The 19119-nt window shown below is 32.8% G+C and overlaps 1 protein-coding gene across 1 annotated transcript; it reads right to left on the bottom strand.

Annotated features, from left to right (window-relative positions):
• Positions 1 to 6670: 6670 nt before the first annotated feature.
• Positions 6671 to 13564, bottom strand: LOC111406913 (zinc finger MYM-type protein 1-like). Its single transcript, XM_023036276.1, has 4 exons — positions 11543 to 13564; positions 7566 to 7655; positions 7043 to 7236; positions 6671 to 6959 (listed from the first exon to the last, which is right to left on the bottom strand). The coding sequence occupies exons 1-4, from the start codon at positions 13562 to 13564 to the stop codon at positions 6671 to 6673; spliced, it is 2595 nt and encodes an 864-aa protein (XP_022892044.1).
• Between the last annotated feature and the right edge of the window lie 5555 nt (positions 13565 to 19119).

The following is a 19119-nucleotide window of genomic DNA, read 5'->3' as shown; positions in this document are numbered from 1 at the left end:
GAAATATACTTGAGTTTTGTTGCAATTTTTTTCATATTTGGCCCCCATTAATATTGAGCCATTTTCTGATTTCCATTCTTCTTAAAATTCAGGGTCTATTCTCTTTCACGTTTTCGGCTTGTTTTCTGTTTTCGATTTTCCAAAATGATGGAAACGTGTTCTTTTTCACGTTTTCGAAAATGAAGTTTTGAAAAAAAAAATTGCACTAAAAACTGAAAACGTCAAAATTGACGTTTTGAGTGTTTTATGTAGAAAACATGGGTTTGATGGAAAACACGTGAAACAACCCAAATTAAACCAACTCTTACCTCTCTCTCTCTCTCTCACTCTTACTGTCGTCCCTCTCTTTCCCGCAACTCTTCTCGCCTCTCTAGCACTAGGGTTTTCTGTGCGCCTCCGCTAGCCTTGGTGAACTCTTCAACTCCGAGAAGTTCCCTTTCTCCTTGATTCGCCTCCTCATATCGGTCGGTATATTGCCTGAAGAGAGGTAAATTCTTGTTAAAATGTCGTCAATTTCATTCGTATTTCTTCCATTTTTCAACTAATTAGTAAATTTCGGTTTTGTGTTTTCCTAAGTTGCTTCTGCTTTTTGGGCTTCATGTTTTATGGTTTTGAACTGATGCTATTTTCCATCAGATCTGGATCAATGGATTCATTATTTGTTTTATTCTCAGAAAATACAACTTAAGAATTTTCTTATTTCAAGGAGAGTGTTGTTTTAGTAGAAACATGGAGCGCCTTCACATTTATGTTGCCGCCATCAATTATTCGCTGCGTTCTAATTAAAGAGTTTTACAAATGTGCTATAACACCAAAATGGAAAAAGTTCCACATATTTGAAGTATTGATCCAGTTTTATTATGTCAATATGAGAATTATAATATTGTTGATATTTATCTTATTCAGTGTCAATTATGATGGTATCGACAAAACTGTATTTTCTAGTGATACTACAAATATTGATTTTGTGGCATAAAAGCCAAATTGAAATAATACATTAGATGGTGTTGAAAATGCTACATTTTAATGATGGAGAGATGTGATCACGATGATGAGTTATAGTTTTCATATGTGCGATTTACACGAGTTTTATACATATTGACAATCAACGATTATATAGATCTGTCAACTTGAAGGGACAATATCTTTATGTAATGTGATATGGAGATCAAACACAATTTGATAGGGAATTGTTACTTGGAAATTTATTTTGCTTGGCTGATGTTGAAATTTATTTTACTCGGCTGATAGATGGTAAACAATTATATACTTTAAGAAAATGTGTATTAACATGATTTGAAGGTTGGAATTTCTGTCATTGGCCTACTTCTCTTCAATTCTATGACGAATTTTATTTTCAATATGTATGGTTGATAAAAAATTCGTGGATTCCACGAAAATTGCTTCTCAGCTTGTCTTCAATAGCTGAAGTTCAATGGATTCCTTCACGAGGGTGAAAATTGTTTCGTAGATTCCTATCTGAAATTTTTTCTTTCCTTCAATTGAGATTTCTGGTGGGAACTAGAAATTTAATAAAAGCATCTAGTTGACCTTTAAGAGCATAACAAAATCATTTGATATTATATTACACCACTTGTCTTATGATTCCATTAATTAAATTATCTTAATATACCAACTTGATTAGGTTAAGGTCTACCTTCAACCAACTTTCCCTATAATTAGAGATGTTCATATGACTAATTCTCATCAATCTTACCCTCTCTGTTGAAGTGCCTTGATGATGCAGCCTCCAATTGCATCTTATACGGAGTGACTGAACATTTCTCGTAGCAAGGGATTAGATCTAAAAATGTTTACTTGGGTATCCATGTATGCTATTCTAGTAGGAGCATCAGTACCCCCGAACAAATTTATCTTCCAATATAGGTACTGCATACTGTCCAATCAGGCCTTGGACAAATTGGGAACAAGAATTCATACTCATCAAGCAATTGAATAAGCTAATTGATAAGTTAAATTATTTGGCTGAAAAGGACGAAATAGAAATTATGATACAGGTAACAATTATATGCCGCTAGTTTTGTGAAGGATAATTTAACAAATTTAGCAACTTGTTTGCAATAGTTTGTGGAAAAGTATGAGTATTTTAGTAAAGTTTGAGCCTTATGAGTATTTTTGTAATGTTTGTGCCTTCCAATTATGATAGTTTTTATGATAAAATTTCTCCAGAAATTACCATCTCAACTTTTCCTTCACCAATGATGCTCAAGTTTCATGATCAACTTGGAAGACATTCTAATCTTTTACACAATATGCAATGCATCAATGAAGTAACTTCTTATTACTTTTCCAACTTGGTATCTGCTGATAGTAACTACATTGCAAAGATTCCTGAATTTGTAAGTTAAAATGATGTTTGGCTATGTGTTGATCCTTATAATTATGGGTACATGTGTTGGGTATACTTTTGAGCATTTGGTGGTATGTGACTATAATTAAAAACATTAATATGTCCTCAAATCGCCTACCGAAGGTCTTATATATTTGATAATAATTTGATGTATATGAATATAGCGTCAACATGGGTGGTCATAGAGTTCGAAATAAGGAACCAATGTCATGGTCGGACGAGAACGAACACGTTTTTATTGAAATTCTTTACGAGAAAGTGAAATCAAATGCATTGCAATGTTCTACATTCACAAGAGACGAATGGGGCAGGATCAATAAAATCATGATAGCTTCAACAAAAATGGATTACGGCCTAGATAGATTAAAAGGAAAGTGGAACCGCTTGCGTAAGATTCATCGCATGTTCTCTGAATTTTTGGGACATACGAGTGTTACATGGGATCCAAATACCAACAAAATTAATGCTACAGAGGAAGTTTGGCAACACTTTTATACAGTACATATATTTATGAAAGAATGTGTTCGTCCTTATTTTTTATCTTATCAATTTTATATTGTTTTCTTCAACACGCTAACAATGTGGTTTCTTTTTTCAATGTTAGATTAACAAGTCGGATTACAAGTTGTTCAAGAGAGAAGGATGTAAGCACTACCACACTCTTAGGTAGATATTCAGCTGGACTACAGCTACTGGAGGATTAGGCAGTGCCTCCACCCAGCGTCCAAACACATCAGAGGAAGAAAGGTAGCTAGAAGATGATTTTTTTAATAGAGGAGTACATATGATTGCGGAAAATGATGATGAAGTCGATGTGGTTTCAAATACTTGTCCACGTAACGAAATTGGTATATCGGGTGAGTGATGACGTAAGGAACCTAAGGTCAGTAAAAGTGATAAACTCGAGGCCTATATGGCACAGTGGTCATCTACAGTTAGTTTGAGGATTGAAGAAACTGAACGTAAAACACTTTACCTAAAAGAGAAGCTTGCAAAGATCAAACGAAAAGGTAGTTGTCAATCAGATAATGAAGTTATTAGTCCAGATCCTTCTTCAAATGTTACTTGCTTGGACATTTTAAACAATATGGAAGGGGTATCCAATGAGGTTTACATGAAAGCAATAAAGGCTTTCAAGGATCCCGATTTCAAGGTGTCATTTGTGAAGATGTCAGAAGCAAAGAGATGACCTATCTTGGAACTACTTTGATGTGACTGTTGTTTTAATATGTGATTGTTGTTATGTTGAAGTACCATGTCAAACTCGAGGCTTGAAGTCCTTTTTTCCCCCATTTTGTGGTGATGTTATACTGTTTTCATTTACAAACATTGTGTTGTTGTTGGTTGGAGAACCGATGTTGATTTGTCTTCACTTTTTTAATGCTTGATTGCTTGTTTTATCGAATTAATGGTGGTTGATATAACTTATGATAATTAATTTGGTTATATTTTGTTCGCAGTATGGCTAGTGAATCAAATGTGGATGATAATGTGCATGCCGATGGGTCCAATGAGGAAGAATCGAGTGATGATGGGTTGTTATATATGGATGATGCTGACGCAAATTTTAGAGAATTAATGGTGCTTAATTACTTTGTTGCCAACAAAGGAAGTATCATTAGCAGGACACCTTGTAGAACATCATTGCTTACAAGAAAAAAGTACATCCTAGAAATTTTGAATGGACATCCGGACGTATACTATCGTAATTTTCGTATGCAGAAACATTTTTTCATGAATTTATGTGACATTCTGAAAGAGAAAGGGTTACTGAAAGATGGGAAAAAAGTGAGCGTCGAGGAGGGTGTGGCTATGTTTATGATGATTGTAGGGCACACTACACGATACAGTGTTATTGGTGATAGGTTCCAGCATTCCAACAACACGATACACAAATGGTTTAAACGAGTTGTTAGGGTTGTTATCTCATTTGGCACTGAGATAATCCGTCCGACAAATCAAAATATTGTGCAGGAGCGAATTTTGCGCAAATATCCTTTTTTAAGGGATTGCATAGGCACAATAGATAGAACACATGTTGCAGCTTGGGCTCCTGCATCGAGATAAACATCTTTTAGAGGAAGGAAAACAAATGTAACACAAAATGTGATTTTGATATGAAATTCACATTTGTGTATTGTGGTTGGGAATGTATTGCTAATGATTTGCGAGTATTCGTTGATGCAGTCACAAGAAGTTCGAACAACTTTCCAATGCCACGAGGAGGTACATTCGTAAACGTCAAATAATTATTGCGAATATATTTATAGTGTCACAATGTATAAGCCTATTATTTTTTTTACAGATCAATTTTACCTTGTTGATTCTGGATATCCAAACATGCCAGGATTTCTTGCCCACTATCGAGGTCATAAATATCATCTGTGTGACTATGTTGGACGGGGAAGGCTACGTGGGAAAGAAGGATTGTTCAATTATAGACACTCTTCATGTCGTAACATTATTGAACGTTGCATTGGAATTTTAAAGGCAAGATTTCCTATTTTGAAGTTGATTACCAATTATCCACTTATAGGCAAAGACAAATCCCTACTACATGTTGCGCAATAAACAACTTTATACGTCAGGAGCACACTTTAGATAAGTTATTCGTAGAGTATGATGAGGAGAATATGGTGTTTCAAGACATGCCGGAGTCAAGTCAAGATCAAGAAGTAATACATTTTGATACCAGTCAAACAGCTCAAATGGGACAAGTCAGGGATCAAATTGCTACACAAATGTGGAATGATTACTCAAGACGTCGTACATGATAATTTGGATCTTTCGTTCAATCCAGTAGTGTTCTCAGCGTGTCCCTTCAGTAGATGTTCCCACTGCCGTCGTCCAAGTATGTACTGTATAACACAATTGACATTAGTATCAAATAAATCAACACAGAATTTCTGACGTTACCGTAATAATGTTTAGCATTCAAACTAGTAAGAATAAGTAAAATTTGTTACCCTGGTTCTTTTGTTGCTATGAAATCTCTAATTGTTCTGTACTTTTTCATGTTGTAGTCTTTTAAGGGACGACTTGTTCGATGATGAAGACTGTGTGCACTTCTTCTTCCTTTCCCTTTCTCTTTTCAACTTTTGAGTATGTTCGATTTGTTAAGACGTTGACGTCTCCTATTCATGATCAGTAGGATTTGAACTTGCATGGGGAGAGACATATTGCTGCATGGAACCCATAATGGCTTCCATGTTCGATTCCCAGTTAGATAATCTGTTCTGCATATTCTCAGTATGTTCGTCAATGTATGATCTCACAAAACATGAACTGGAATTCACATAACACCGCATTTGCTCTTGTTGCTGTTGAAATAATTCTTCTTGTCTTTACAGAACTGCCTGATAATGGGCTTCTTATGTTTGCGATTCGTGGGCCATATGACTCTGAAACAAACCAGATAGAGAATTATCTATGTACGAACAATAATTTGGTCTGTTCTTCGAACAGCAGCTTTTGGTTGTTAAGGATCGCGTGGTTTAGGGCTCTTGATTCTTCAACAAAGTCTGCCTTCAAGTTGCCACATAGATCGGACACATCTGATATTGTATGCTGGTCTTCAGTTACATATCTTGAGGTACCAGAAGTAAAACTAGGCCCAATTCCAATTGAAGTTCTCGGTGTACCACAACTTGTCGCTTGCTGCGCACGAATATGATCCGGTAATGGTTGTGCTATATTATCCAATTCTCCGTTGATAATGGCATCTAGTATACTATGTTCATTGTCAGCTGGCGGTGACAAATTTGAGTACCACGATATTTCTAATTCTTCTTCGGTAGGTTGCAACACTGCAAAGACTTAGATTTGTAATCATCGTAAACAAGTTCGTCTCAGCAAACTTTTCAATGTCAAATTTTACCAATTTAATGTGAACGTCATTGCACGTTGAAATTAAAAAGTCATACCTCTTTCGTATCTAGAAATTATTTAACAATCGCTTCCTTCAGTATTGTATTAGGCCTCCACTTGTACATTAGTGGAATCTGTGCCGTTTTGTACCTACGGCGTTCAAACTTTTGCTCGATCTGTGGAAATACTTCATATATCCAATACTGCAACAGAATTACAGGTAAATGTCGATGTATATATATATTTTTTTTTTACAAAGAAATTAAATGAAATACAAGAACACTTAGAATATGAACAACATACCTGAAATGCAAGTGGATAGCCTTGTACTGTATACTTACATTCTGTTTGTCGATTCTGTTGCATCCTTATCACTCGTTCCAACTGTAACTCTTTCAACGAAATGAAAAGAACGAAATATGCGGTACGACCTCATGGATACGTAAGGAACGCATTAAAATGTTCAACCATGCCCAACGTTCTATAATCAATTTGTCTTGAAGTCAGTTTCAACATACACTCCACCAACATAACTAGTCCCAACTTAAATTTATCTTCCTCCTCTTCCCACATATGGAAAGCTTCAAAAAGCATTCTATTGCTAACTCTTTTGACCCCATTGAAGTATTGATCTCTAAGACGATCGTTACTATAGTCAATTTCAATGGATGGTTCATGACAAGGTAGTACAGTAATTAGGCAAAATTCTTGCACGCTGAACCTGACAATATGGTCATCTAACCGTACCAAAGTTCATTATTTTTTCCACAATGTACAATTCTCATTATAAATTTGTGTACCAACTTACTACTAAATTGTTCTTGTTGTGCCCTGAACATATCTCCGTAAACAAATTCACAAAAATTACTACACAGTAAAGAACATTGTTGATTGATATCTATGAATTCTACAAAATCTTTAATGTATTCGCGATTTAGATACTGGACGATGGTTGCAGAAAACCATTGATCTGGAGAGGGAACGTATTCTAAAAAAATCTGCATAAATTACACAATAATGAATAAATACAAACGAATATATTATTTTATTTATGAAAATCCAATATAGAAAATGAACGTAAAAAAAGTGTACAATTGATCGTAAGTTATATTGTTAGACAAATCTATTTTTGTTTACGACACACACGGAGAGTGTCGCTGTCTCCGTGACACACACGGAGACGCAGCGACACTTCGGTAGCGACTTCTATCGAAAAAATTATGCCCCCGTGTCGCGAACAAATTTTTTTTTCGACAGCTTACTACTAAGTAGCACAAATGTTGAATAGAAATTTTGATGTGCTTACTTTTTTCAATTAAATAGGCACCTTTTTGAGTAAGTGTGTGAGAAGCTTTCCAAGTAAATGTGTTGCCAATGAGAATGTAGTTACAAAGTATGGAGAGTGAATGGACGTGAACTGTGTGGATGAGAGAGTGAATGTGAGAATAATGAGTGATTGTGAGAAGGACCCTCTACTTAAAAGTGTGCATGCATGTGACAAGTTCTTGCAAATTGTGTAGAGAGGATTGGATGTCAGTAACAAATTTGTTGTGTTATGAATAATTGAGTGAATGGATTGGATGGATTTTGTATGGGAATATATTCTCGTGCTTTTGCGTTGTGAACTTTTTTTACACATTCAGATATATATTGATGGTTTTTTTACGCATTAATATTGTGACTTGTTGTCTTGCAATAATTGAAACGTTTCGACAAACTTTAATTTTCTTTAATTTATTAAAGCTAACTGAGTTAATCAAAATAATATGTATAGAGAGTTGTAATTGCATTACAATGATCCAAAGAACTACCACGTTTTGACCGTGTTTATGGTGTGTCACCATGTATGCATTGACATTTCATGGTGTTCTTAAATAAAATATTATAAAAAAAATTCAAAATTTCAAAGTAAATGCATTTTTCAATTTTATATTTTGGAAAACAGTTTCTCGAAATGACAAAGAGAGCGTGTTTTTAACAATTTCAAAACATACACTCAAAACACAAAACTCAAAATGAATTCAAAATTCAAAACTACAAAATTGAAATACAAAGAGAACAGACCTTCATTTTTCAAAACTCATTTTCAACCACACATTTTTCAATAAAATAATATTACATGCAAATTCAAAACTTTTATTTAATTTTTAACCATACATTCTACATCAATCTACTATTAAAAAATGCGTTATTTCTCCCAAACTAGGGATCAAACAAGGGTTGAATTTAATCGGAAAAATATTGTTTTTTTGAAAAATGAACGGTTGTAAAAGAATGAAAAAATTTCGATTTACATGTAATATTATTTTATTAAAAATTGTGTGGTTGAAAATAGGAGATAAAAAAATTTAATTTAATTTAATTTGATGAGATTTAATAGGGGCCAAACGGGAGCTTGGCCTCTGATTGGTTCCAACTAAAATTTGATTTTAATTTTAAATCGAAATCAACGATTAATTTTAATCATGTATTTCGTAGAGTCCACAACTTTTCAACTACACATTTTCTCAATTTTTATCAAAATTTACTAAAAATCTAATTTTAGCCCTTGTTTGAGCTCTATTCTTCCAAAAATTAATTCTTTCAAAATTTATTTTCAACCATACATTTTTCAATAAAATAATATTACATGTAAATTCAAAAATTTTCCTTAATTTATAATCATATATTCTCCATCAATTATTATTTAAAAATACATTCTTTCTTTCAAAGTTATGCTCAAACAAGGGCTTAATCTATGCCCTTGTTTGAGCCCATTTTGGAGGGAAAATACATTTTTGAATAATGTATTGATGAAAAAATGGCTAAAATAAGGAAAAATCTAAAATTTACTTGTATAATATTTTATTAAAAATGTGTGGTTGAAATGATGCTAAAATACTGTTTAAAAATGTATTATTTTCCAAAGAATGAAGCTCAAACGAAGGATACGTCAAATTAGTGATGACAATTTACCCCGCCCCGCCCCGCCTCGGTGCCGCCCCGCCCCGAATGGGGCAAAAAAACCTACTCCACTGCCCTGTGATGATTTTTTTTTTAATAAAAGATAAGGTTCAACTTGCTTCAAATAGAAGGATGACCTATTTTTTAGTATTCTCAATTCTACAAGTCTTATCAAACTTGACCAATTTATATATGCCATTATACTACTTTGTCAAATTGGTATTATATTGATAAAAGCAAATATAAAAAGATATAACATGTTCAACTGAACAAATTTCAAAATCTATATATTGTCATAAATTAAAGTGTGTGAGGTTACAACTTTTGTGACAATATCAAAGGAAAAAAATACAAAAAAACCTTATTCATCCTAATAATCAATGTTGTGTAACAATAGCGATCATTATATTTAAGATTTGTAGCGTTTATTTTGGATATTAACTTTGTCAGTTTGAATGTTATCCGTATTTTATTGAACTCGGAATTCAAAAAATAAAAAATAAAATAAAAATTAAACTGGGCAAGAAACCGCCCCGCATCACTACGTCAAATAGGACGCCCCGCTCCGCCCCGTCCCGTTGCCATCACTACGTCAAATAGGGGCTTGATCCATATTCGAAATTAGGTATCTTAAGAGAAAACCAAGGATATGAGCGAGAAGTTGCGAAATTTCAATTTTAAATAGAGACGTGTTCATCAATATTAAAACCTAAACATTTTGATGCTTGAGCTCCGTGAGCCAATTTTTATCACCTTATACATATACCAGTTGAATTAACTTGGACATTCTACAATTTGCCAGATAAATACTAATCAATATTTACAACTACTAATTAAAACAGAATGATGACGAGGGATAACATAAAATGATTAGAAAATACTGACGATTCTGATATTTAATTTTAACAAAAATCTGTATGACTTACACCCAAAAAATTCATAATCTACACTGACAACAAACCGACATATATCTCTTGTAGCCGGCATTCTGTGCAGCAAAAAACGTACGCCAAAAGTCATCCAAAAAAATCCACCATAGATATGCGTATAAATGAAAACATTTGTAGCTACTATATATATATATAAAGGTCCACCAAAATTCTATCATCAATCAAAAAAATGGACCAAACACCTCCAATTCATCACAATTTTGTCCTTGATAATTAAAAATAAAAAAATAAAATCTATTGAATCTCATTTTTGTGTCTTTCCCTTTTATTTACCCACATATTTAGGAGTTTCGATTGGAGGAGCATTCACAATCAGGCCAAAGGAGAGCCATTTATCGGATTGAGTATGTTTCTTAGCAAGCCAAGTAAGGCTCACTGAATAGCATCCGTCCAAAAAATATTAAATTTTGTTGCATACAAGTGATCGTACAAGAAATAGCATTTCTAAATTTTCAAAACATGCTGACATTGATTTTACAAGTTTGATGACCAAAATTCGATCATCTTAAAATATAGTGAACAATCAAATACGTCTTTCAAAATATAGTGAGTGATCAAGGACACATCTCTTACATGACAATTTGCATAACTGTGTTTGGACATTGTTAACCTCAAAAAATGTATCTCCAGATGGTCAACAGATCCTGAAACCTCTCACGTCCAAACAAACTGTATACCTGCCCTCTAGGACAAACCGTTAGACACACGTGACCTTCTTCTATGGAGGTGGAGCCGGTTGCGCGTACTTCAACGATCAAATCAGTTGAGGAAGAGGTGTATTAAGTGTGGAAGGGCCCTTAACATGAATCCCAATATAAAATAAAGGGGGTCGGTTTCATGGAGTAAAGAATGCAAAGAACAAAGTTATAGGCCCAGTTTAAGTCTCATTATTTCCTCATTAAAATAAAAAATATGATCGTTATCCATCACATCAAATAATCATATTTGACTTTTTATCTCTTATGTGGGGCTCATAACGACTATATTTTTTATTTTCATTTTTACAATAATGTGGTTCAAACGGGGGCATTGTATCAAAATGTAAACTTGCATTACATTTGAAATGACACCAAGTGTGAGCTTTTATAGTAGAGGAGGGTGAGTAAGAGTCATTGGATGAAAAGACAAGTGGCCTCATCTTGGCGGCTAGGGCCTCTTGTCATAAGTATCAATCAGTCAGGCTTAGACTTAAGTGCACTTAATGTTATGACCATTAGCAGTCCTAGGCCTGACATGTAAGACTAGACTCAGTGGCGGACGCAGAAATTTTGATTTAGTGGGGCACTGTCGAACTTAGCAAAAAGGTGATGAAAAAATTTAAATATTTGATATCTTATTACAATTGTTCTCTACGAGTTCTCATATTTTGATAACGTTCCATAATTACGTCATTTTTAATATTGTCAAATACATCATTCTCAATATATGCAATCAAACTATCATTCAACCATTGATCCCCGATTCGATTACGTAGACGATTTTTGACAATTGACATGGCAGAAAATGCTCTCTCAACTGTAGCAGTAGCCATGGGAAGAATTAAGGCTAATGTCACAAGCTTGTAGACCAATGGATAAACTTCATGTTTATTTTTCGCACCCAACTTCTGTGCAAGATCACCAAGGCCTTGTAATTCTTTAAAATCTTCGTCAGTGCGCATGTCAAAAATATATGTATCTAGTTGATCTTCGAGTTCCAAAATAGCTGTCGCATCAAAATCTCCGGGATAATACTGACATAGTCGAATCACTTTGTTCTTGTCAAAAGCAGCAAATGAATTATTTGGACATAAACACGCAACACAAAGGAGCAAGTCACTGTTTAGCTCAGAAAAACGATCATTCAGCTCTTGAAGTTGCATGTCAATGATGGCATAAAACATTTCCACACGAAAATGATGCAAATTTGTCACCGTATCACGTCGTGAACGACCTAGAGTTATGAACATATCATCCATATTGGGAACATTTATCTCATGAGCTTCACAAAATGAACAAACCATTCCAAAAAAAGAATCCCATCCATCATCTCTCATGGTTTGGAGCTGTGCTTTACATAATTGCACCAATCTCATAGCATTAATAATATCTTGATCTTTTCTTTGTAATGCTTTCGACAATTCATTTGAAATTCTCAAGATCTTTCTCATGAGATGTAGATTAAAAACAAATTCAAATTTTAACATCAATTCCAATAAAATACACGCATCACCTCTTGTTCTAGAACTTGTAGTGTCAGTAGCAATCATCTCAACAACATCAACTATGGTTGAAAACATGAGAATCAGGTTAATTAAGCAACTGTAGTGAGATCCCCAACGTGTATCACCAGAACGCTTAAGAGTAGTTTCTTGATTGAGACCCCGTCCACTTGATATTTCACCAACATTAAGTGATTCAAGAATATTCAGTCTTTGTTTCTCTCGAATAAGATCATTTCGTTTAGCTGATCCACCTACAACATTAACCAATCTGTGTACTGACGTAAAAAAAGTTTCAATCTTTGGATGTTTCTGTGCCACAACTACAAGAGCAAGTTGAAGTTGATGAGCAAAGTAGTGAATGTAGTAAGCACTTGAATTTTCTTTCAAAATAAGTGTTTTGAGACCATTATACTCACCTCTCATATTGCTAGCTCCATCGTATCCCTGACCTCTCAAATTAGATATACTTAAACTATGTGTGGAAAATAATTGATCAATACCAGCCTTAAGTGAGACAGCTGTGGTACTCGAAACATGTATAACACCGATAAAATGTTCCAATACACGCCCATTCTTCACATACCGAATGACAACTGACATTTGCTCCTTAACCGAAATGTCTCGAGATTCATCAACTAAAATAGAAAACAAGCCATTACCCATATCTTTAATAATCACGTTTAGAATTTCAGAAGTAATAGCACTCACAATATCTTTTTGAACTCTAGGTGATGTTAATTTGAGATTTTCAGGTGCATTCGTCAAAGCAACAGCATTAATCTCTGTATTGTGATCACACAACCAATGTAATAGTTCAAGAAAGTTCCCTTGATTGTTTGAATCGTCAGATTCATCATGTCCACGAAAGGCCAACCCTTGTCGTAGAAGAAATCGAACACAATCAATTGAAGCATTCAAGCGAATTCGATACTCTGTTCGAGTTTGAAGCGATTGCTTAAACAGACAAGATTGAATGCTTTGTTCTTGATTCTTAAATGATTCATACTGGACCCGAGCATGATTGTGTGCACTATTTGATGCCCCAACATGTTTTCTGATAATCTCTTTCCTTTTCCAATTTGAGAATCCACCATTAACAAATGAACCACCACTTGAGCTGAAAAGATAACAGTAAAAGCAAAATACAGCATCTTTTTCTATACTGTATTCCAACCAACTAGGATGCTCATTATACCATGAAACACAAAATCGCCTATCTTTGTTAGCCATCCTTGTGGGTGGAAATTCATGATTGCGAGGTTGACAAGGACCCCGTTGCACATATGTTCTTCAATCACATCTCGGACATTAATATCATAATTTTGTATTGGAACTCTCAATCCAGGATCTGAAGGAAGCTGTGCAATATCAAATTCATGGGTTTCATCCCCAACATCCTCGACATTGTTTGAATCGGGACATCTCCAAGATTAATTCCATCAATTTCATTAAATTTATCCCCAGCATTCATTTCATCCATTTTGTCTTGAACATTCCTTTTATTAACATTTTGCTCATCACCAGAAAATGCAAATTTACGTTTGAAATACTTCTCCATAACTGATAGAAACAATCAACAAAAACAATCAATACATTGGAATAAAAAAACAAGAATGAAATTAAATCCAATGATCATAACTTAGGTGATAAAGTTCACAAAATTAAATTCTCCAAAAATACAAGATTAAAAATAATGTCTGAAGCTGCACATTTTCACAATTCAACAAATTTCCATTTATATTGCTAAAATAAACAATAAGCAATAAATAGAAAAATCCCTAAAATGCCTAGTTCAACAAAAATTTCAGAAATCACAAAAGTAACACAAATTAAAAATCATATATTAAGATTTAGCCTAATTAATTGGAGACGGGAGATGTAAAATCAAAACACAAACTCATGCATGCACTAAATAGTAACTGGTCCTTAAAAAATAATACCTATTTAGAGTCGACGGACGGTAGACAGTAGTGGCAATGGTCCAATGGAGATACACAGATGGTGGCTGAAATTAAATGGCAGCACTTCACACTTCACAGCCGCTGAACCGCTTCAATCGCTGGCCAATACTCAAGACTCAATAGGTGGATTACCAGGTTAGGGAAGGAAATTTAGTCAACAAGAAGAAATTTTTTTCCAAATTCCAAGCCGGCAACGTTGAACTGTTGAATGATGGATTAAATCAGTAAGGGACGGACTACGCAGTCATGGCACCAACTGTATGAATAATGGACGGATGAATGGTTTCCCAAATCCCAAATCCCACTTTTCATCCCACTGTTTGGTTTTGTAAAGAATTAATTGGCTTTTTTATTGTTTTGTCCTTTAGTCTTCCACAGTTTTATGTTTTAAAAAAAATGTAATATTAAAAAAAAAAAAAAAAACTAGTGGGTCACGTGACCCACTAGGTCCAACAGTGGGTCCGCCACTGACTAGACTTGACTTGCTGATTGAGTTGAGCTTCCCATGCAGTGAGTTGGCACATCACCCACTTGTTACAAGATCTTGTATGAAGATCTTCCCTAAGATGCTTCTATCTTCTTCGCCTCATTCATGGGGCTCGGCTCTGGGGGTTCGACCATGGGGGCATGGCCAAAACGCTAAGTGCGTAAAATGATGTGGAGTGTGGACCTAAGTTCTCTTACAATGCAGCTATCATTTGGTAATGTTTAGAGCCTCATTGGAAGAGGCGTAACAATAGTCCCTCAAGTTCATGTATGAATATTTATATAACGCGTAAACTAGAAATAATGTACGAATACCATATAATGCTTAGAGTCTTATTGGAAGAGGTGTAACAGACGTCACTTGTACATTTCGTTTGTCATACCTCCTATTCCGTTAGAGTTGTGAAATGGGTGTCATATCAGTGGGTAATATCCAATATTTTAATAAGTTTAGTGGTCAAAAATCGACATCGGGACAATTAACTCTATGAATCACATTTTTTTTATTACAGTTTTGCATTTTAACATTTTTGTTGATTACAAATATCATTTAATTATATTTTAATTTGATTTAAGTCCTCAATTTTTTATAACGTTTATATTTTTAACTCTATAAATTATTTAGCACATATAATCCTTGGCATTTACATATTTGTGCTTTGAATTGATGGACACATCTTAAGAACTTTTTCGACATAAGCTTTTATGGGAGATAAGATATATTATTTGATAAAGGTTGAGAATAATAATGCTTCACAAAAGTTTGGGACATAAAAATTACAATGAGTAAAGTTTAAAGATCTTAATCGCATTAAAATACAGTATAACTAATAAAAATTATAGTGTGATTATAGTTACACGAACAAATATTAAAAGAATACTAAGGATGCATTTGATTACAAGTATGAAATTTGTATGGAAAGAAAATAAATTCTAAATAATTCAATTGTCTAAAATTTATTTGCATGAAAATTGTCAATTAAATGTATTTGATTGATTTAATTTTCAACATAGAAAATATTATACTTGTACGATTTTTATTGTTGGGTAGATGAAAAACAAGTGAATATATGAGAGAGAGAAAGAGAGAGTGAATTCCCAGGAAAATAAAATCTCACCCCCTAAAAAAAAATTTTCCTTGATTTTGAGAAAAAATATAATCACGTGATCAGAAATAGGAAAATATTTTTCATGGAAAAAAATGAAAATCAAGCAATAAAAAAGTAGAAATTTGTATATAAAAAAAAATTCATGAAAAAATATTGATAATTAAACGCTCCCTAAATGAATTATACCTCCTCGGTCCAGTCCCAACCTTCTACACTGCCTGTCCAAGCACCGTTCACTTAACTATTTTCTCGTGCAATTGACATATCTTCTGTTGCCTTTAAATGCACCCTTTGTGACAATTCTATTGTGCCATAATTTTATTATGAACTTAAGTTTTGTGACAATTCTATCGTGCCATAATTTTATTATGAACTTAAGTAACAATCAACAAGAATTAAAAATTTAAGAAATTGATTTTTGTACAAAATTTTCATAATTTCTACAATGAAATAATTAAAGAAGACGAGAAATGTTGCTGCTTCTTTTCCTCTCCATGCAGGCCTCCTTTCTTCATCGTTCTCTAGAGGTTGCTTTGAAGATTTAGATTTCTTCTTTCAATTAAACAGAATTCAGTAAAGGCAATTCTCGCGCGCTAGCGAATTGGGTTATTTTTAATTTTCGTTGTTCATTTACTTTCACTATGCCGTTGATGATTTTTTTGTTAAAATATAATAATGAACATTTCACTGGTATCGCCAAAGAAATTTCTTGTTTGTGCCCCATTATTTGTGAACAATGTATTATGAAATAGTGATTGATGTTGAAATATGTGGTTAAAAAAGAATAACTTTTTTTTATATACATGTAATATTATTTTAATGAAAAATATGTTGTTGAAAATAAGTACTGTAAAAAAAATAAAATGATAGAATGATAGACAAGCAAAGCCATAAAAAGATTTCAAATACATCAAGCTTGGTGTAATAATTCCTTTTGTGAAATGATTTCGCGTACATTTTCTCCATGTTCGAGGTGGCAATGGTGGGAGTGGTGGCTACGATAGGAGTGGGGTTGAGGGGTTGGGAAAAGAGGGTAAGTTCTTATTTTCCTCTATTTTCAATTTATTTAGTTGTTTTGTTTTATTTCTATTTATTTTAACTAAAACTAGCTTCGGTTCGATGAAGATTTAAATTAAATTTTTAGTAAATTTTGATAAAAATTAATGAAATGTGTGATTGAAAAGTTGAGTTTTATAAAATATGTGATTATTTTAATTGTTAATTTTAGCTTTTATATAAATTTGGATTTTAATTTCTATCAAATCGTGGCCTTATAGTTATAGTACTTTTTTTTTAATTGTTATATTGACTTTTTAACCATTAAATGGACAAATTACGAGGGAAATGGCTAATTTTAATTTAAATTCATGGGTTAAGGAAAATGCTACCAAAAGAAAAATAGAGTGAAGGATTTGTCACAAATCAATAGGTTGAGGAGCAATTTATGCGAATTTGACGATATTATTTATAAGGAACGCGGTTTGATCTGGACGATATTTGATCTATTTTCAAATAAATATTCTAAAGTTTCAAACCAAATGATTTTTTTGTGATTTAATTGGTTTCAAACCACAATTTTAACAACATAATAATAATATATTTCAAACAAGTGAGAAAATAAATATATTGGCCTATAATTTCACTATAACACTTAGATTGAAACCTTCTGAATATAAACGTTACAATATTAATATCTTTGTCTCAATGCACACTTAAAACCATTAAATTAATGCAAGTTCGACTACAAACATTAAGCTTACAATTTCATTCCTTTAATAAAAAAGTATTATCATAAACAACTCATTATTTCTAAATAGTCATGAAGCCAACTACCAAGTAAAATTATTAAACTATGAATTGATCTAATAAATAATATATTTGTTGTAAATGGAAAGTCTATTAAAGTTTATTGGTGAATGACATTTGTACCCCTGCAGTCCTATAAATTATTACTATTGTATTCCTGATTCTTACCTATAAATATAGGGCTTTAGTTTTCAATAATACACACAAAAAATTTATTGAGTTTTCTCTATTCTCTTTGAGTTTTTTCTATCTTCTTTTCCTCTCATTTTATAACACGTTATCAGCACGAAACTCTTAGAATGTAGTAATTTTTTTTAATAATCATCTATTACGTATATCAAAATTAATTTTATAATACGTGAATTTTACATATACATATGTTAAATCTGCAATACGTGATCTCATCTTTCTCGATCATTATGTTTTCTTTGTACCTCTATTTGAATTAATTAATATTTTTTTCCTTTACATCAATCCACGTGTATTTTTATGAAGATATTTATTTATGTTAAATCAATTGATATGCATTAATTCATGTTCATATACCCTCCTTATATTTAGATTAGTCATTTACGTTCTACACATGCTTATAATTTTTTTTGGTTTAATTGGTCAATGTTCTTTGTAAGCAAGCTTCAATTTCAGATCTCTATTTTGGCTGATTCCATATATATATAATATACAATTAACAAATAATTGTACCCAACTCATCTTTTCTCTCAAATCCACTGGTTTCTACAAATTTCATGCCTTAATTAGTTAATACTAATTCAATTCTTTTAATTACACATAATTAGAATTTCGTGCTATAATATGTGAATATGTTTCTACATGTCACCAATTTTTTTTGTATTTCACTCGACTCACGTTATTAATTCAAAATAATATTTTACATGTGTTTGTATAATAATTAATGTTGAGCAATTTGATGTATTATCATTTTTTATGTTTAATTATGAAACATTACATTAAATTTATTTTTAATTGTTGTTGCTCCTGAAATAGCACAACATTATAATTAATATTCCAGAAAAATATTAATCATAGATCTATTCGTTGTTGCTCCAGAAGTAGTACAACATTATAAGAATATTATTTGCTTCTGAAGAGCATAAATTATAACTCTCAATATTCCAGAAGAATATTGACATATTGCACTTGAATAAATAATAGCAAAATATAATGTGCTCCAAAAGTAGCACATGTTTCGAAGAACATATTATTTCAAATTAGTGTTTATCCCTAGAGGAAAACACGTAACTTAAAGTCATGTTGATATTGACTATTTGATTAACATGTGATGATTAATCATATTCTTTGAAATTAATTATATTTTTTTTATTGTGTAGTTAAACAAATAGCAAATATTACGAAACTTGAGTTTGCTGCACTTGACATATCTGGTAAAAATTATCTGTCATGG

The sequence above is a fragment of the Olea europaea genome, chromosome 1 (genome assembly GCF_002742605.1).
Source record: "Olea europaea var. sylvestris chromosome 1, O_europaea_v1, whole genome shotgun sequence".
NCBI classification, from domain to species: domain Eukaryota; kingdom Viridiplantae; phylum Streptophyta; class Magnoliopsida; order Lamiales; family Oleaceae; genus Olea; species Olea europaea.
This window is presented reverse-complemented; position numbering and strand designations above follow the sequence as displayed.